The 2,160-nt window shown below is 62.6% G+C and overlaps 1 protein-coding gene across 1 annotated transcript in view; it reads right to left on the reverse strand.

Moving 5' to 3' along the window:
* LOC102044903 (capping protein, Arp2/3 and myosin-I linker protein 2) overlaps positions 1 to 2,160 on the reverse strand; it is a 22,932-nt gene that overhangs the window by 5,951 nt on the left and 14,821 nt on the right. The window contains 4 exon segments of the mRNA XM_031058398.1: positions 482 to 554; positions 790 to 856; positions 1,351 to 1,467; positions 1,897 to 1,984. Coding sequence (XP_030914258.1) covers positions 482 to 554; positions 790 to 856; positions 1,351 to 1,467; positions 1,897 to 1,984 — 345 coding nt within the window.

Raw genomic sequence — 2,160 nt, forward strand, 5'->3', positions numbered from 1 at the left:
GCCGCCGGAGGTTTGCTGCGTGCGGGGGATGATGCTGTGGGGGGAGTGTGCGGAGATGCTCAGGCAGGGGCCGAGCCCCGCAGCCAGCCCTGAGACCTGCAGCAGGCAGCAGTGGAACGGCACAAACCCTGCCAGCAGTGAGCAGCGCTCACAAACATACCCGGTTTGCTCTGCAGGCAGCTCCTCACCCCCCCAGGTACCCTCTGGATGGGCAGCAGGGTGCTGCGGGGCTCAGGGATCCCCTGGGGACACAGGGGTGCTGGAGTCTGCATGAGCTCAGCCAAAGCAGAGTGACCCATCAGCTGCTCCTTGTCTGTGCTCCCCCTGAGATTCACTCCCCTCCCAGGCCGGTGGGGACAACACCAGCAGCAAGGGAAACCCATGGGCAACATCTTCTCCCCAAGGCTGTTGGGTGAGTGGGTGATGTCTATGTCCAGGGTGGCCGTGGGAGATACCATGGCACCCACAATCACACACAAACCTCCTACCCCGGGCTGGCTCTGTGGGGAGGGAGTTCGGGGCGTTTGCTCCACTGCCCAAGGGCACTGAGCCAGCTGAGGCCCAAAACCAGCGCAAGAGCAAGGTCAAGGTGAGCTTCCCTCACAGACCCCACACAGCACTGGGAGAGGCTCTCTGAAGGGCCCAGACCCTGCTGCCCTCAGCCCATGACTGTGGGGGGCTCAGACCATGAGGCTCCCCCGTTGCTGCTGCGAGCCCCCCGCCCCTGCCATGCCCTGCTGAGGGCACCCACTGAGCCACAGCAGAGGGACAGCTCCACAGTGACCTTACTTCTCACAGTTGGTGTGGGCCGGATGCTCCTGAAGTGCTTGTTTCTCCTCCGCAGGGCCATCTTGTACTGCAGGGAGAGAGGGATGGTGGCAGCTCCGGTGTGGGCAGGGGACAGGCTGGCTGTGCCAAGACACATCCCATGGCAGCCAGAGCCTGCCAGGCTTCCCCCAGTGATGGGTGCAATCCCTCCATCACCCCTAGGCTCCCAGAGCTGCACCCCTTCATCTTATCCCAGCTCCAAAACCACCCATGGTGCTGGATTGGATACTTCCCCATCCAGAACTCTTCACCACACTGGATCCCAGGTCCCAAAGCAGCAACACCAGGACAAGGTACAAGCAGCCAGGCTGCCACAAGGACACATTCCAGTGTGCCAGGACACATTCAGCCTGCCTGGCAGGCTGACAGTCCCATTTCCCAGCACTAATTGCCTTAGCCCTGCCCTGGGGGGAGCCGGGAGTGCGTGCACCCGGAGAGGCTGTGGCTAAGCCCGGCATCATCCCGTAAGGCGGATAAAGGGCGGTTGTACCGCGGGCATCACACAGCGGCTCCGGTCCCTACCTCCTCTGCAGCCAGGTCCGGAGGATTCCTGCCCCTCGCCAGCGCCGTGGCATCGTCCTCAGCCGACTCCGGCAGCAGCACCAGGAGGTCGAGCCCCTGCCTGGCGAGGCTCTCTGCCTAAAACCATTAGGAAGCGCTTAAATTATCCCAGGGGCTGAAGCGTGCTGGGCTGCCCTGTGTGCTCTGCGCTGCTCTGCTCCCTACCCACGGCTGGGATTTGTGAGCGGATTTAGGCCTGATTAGCCGGTGTCCAGCCCAGCGCAGCTGCCCTGCTGCAGGAGTGGCCGGCGCCTGGCGTCACCCCAGCACACGGCAGCAGCGCTGGGGCTTTGCTCAGGGTGTTAATATTGCTGTGACCACACTGGGAGAGGATTACCTGGCAGGAAAACCAGCCTGGGTGGGAATTGTCCTGCTTCCCAGACTGCAAATCCAGTGTCACGGCATTGGTGTCCAGGTACCTGGACAATGCTGGGGTATCCAGACTCCCATCCTGCATCCCAGCCCCCCATCCCCATGCCACAGGTGCTGGCAGCCCCCAGCACTCACCAGTTTGCACTGGGCGATGGTCAGGTCTCCCAGCACGGCATCCACGATGCAGTCGGCTACAGCGGCTGTGACGGACAGCTTGATCTCACTGGGAGCAGAGAGAGGGTGCTCAGGGCCAGCACCCACCACCCCTGCAAGCCATGGGGCTGTCTCCCCAGGGAGGAATTTGCTGAGGAGATGGATGCTTGGCTGTGGCACACAAAGGCCTCCCAGGACATGCCCATGTGCTGCAGCTTGCTGGGTCTGTGCTGCCAGAGCAGGAAT

The sequence above is a fragment of the Geospiza fortis genome, unplaced genomic scaffold (genome assembly GCF_000277835.1).
Source record: "Geospiza fortis unplaced genomic scaffold, GeoFor_1.0 scaffold97, whole genome shotgun sequence".
Classification (NCBI taxonomy): Eukaryota; Metazoa; Chordata; class Aves; order Passeriformes; family Thraupidae; genus Geospiza; species Geospiza fortis.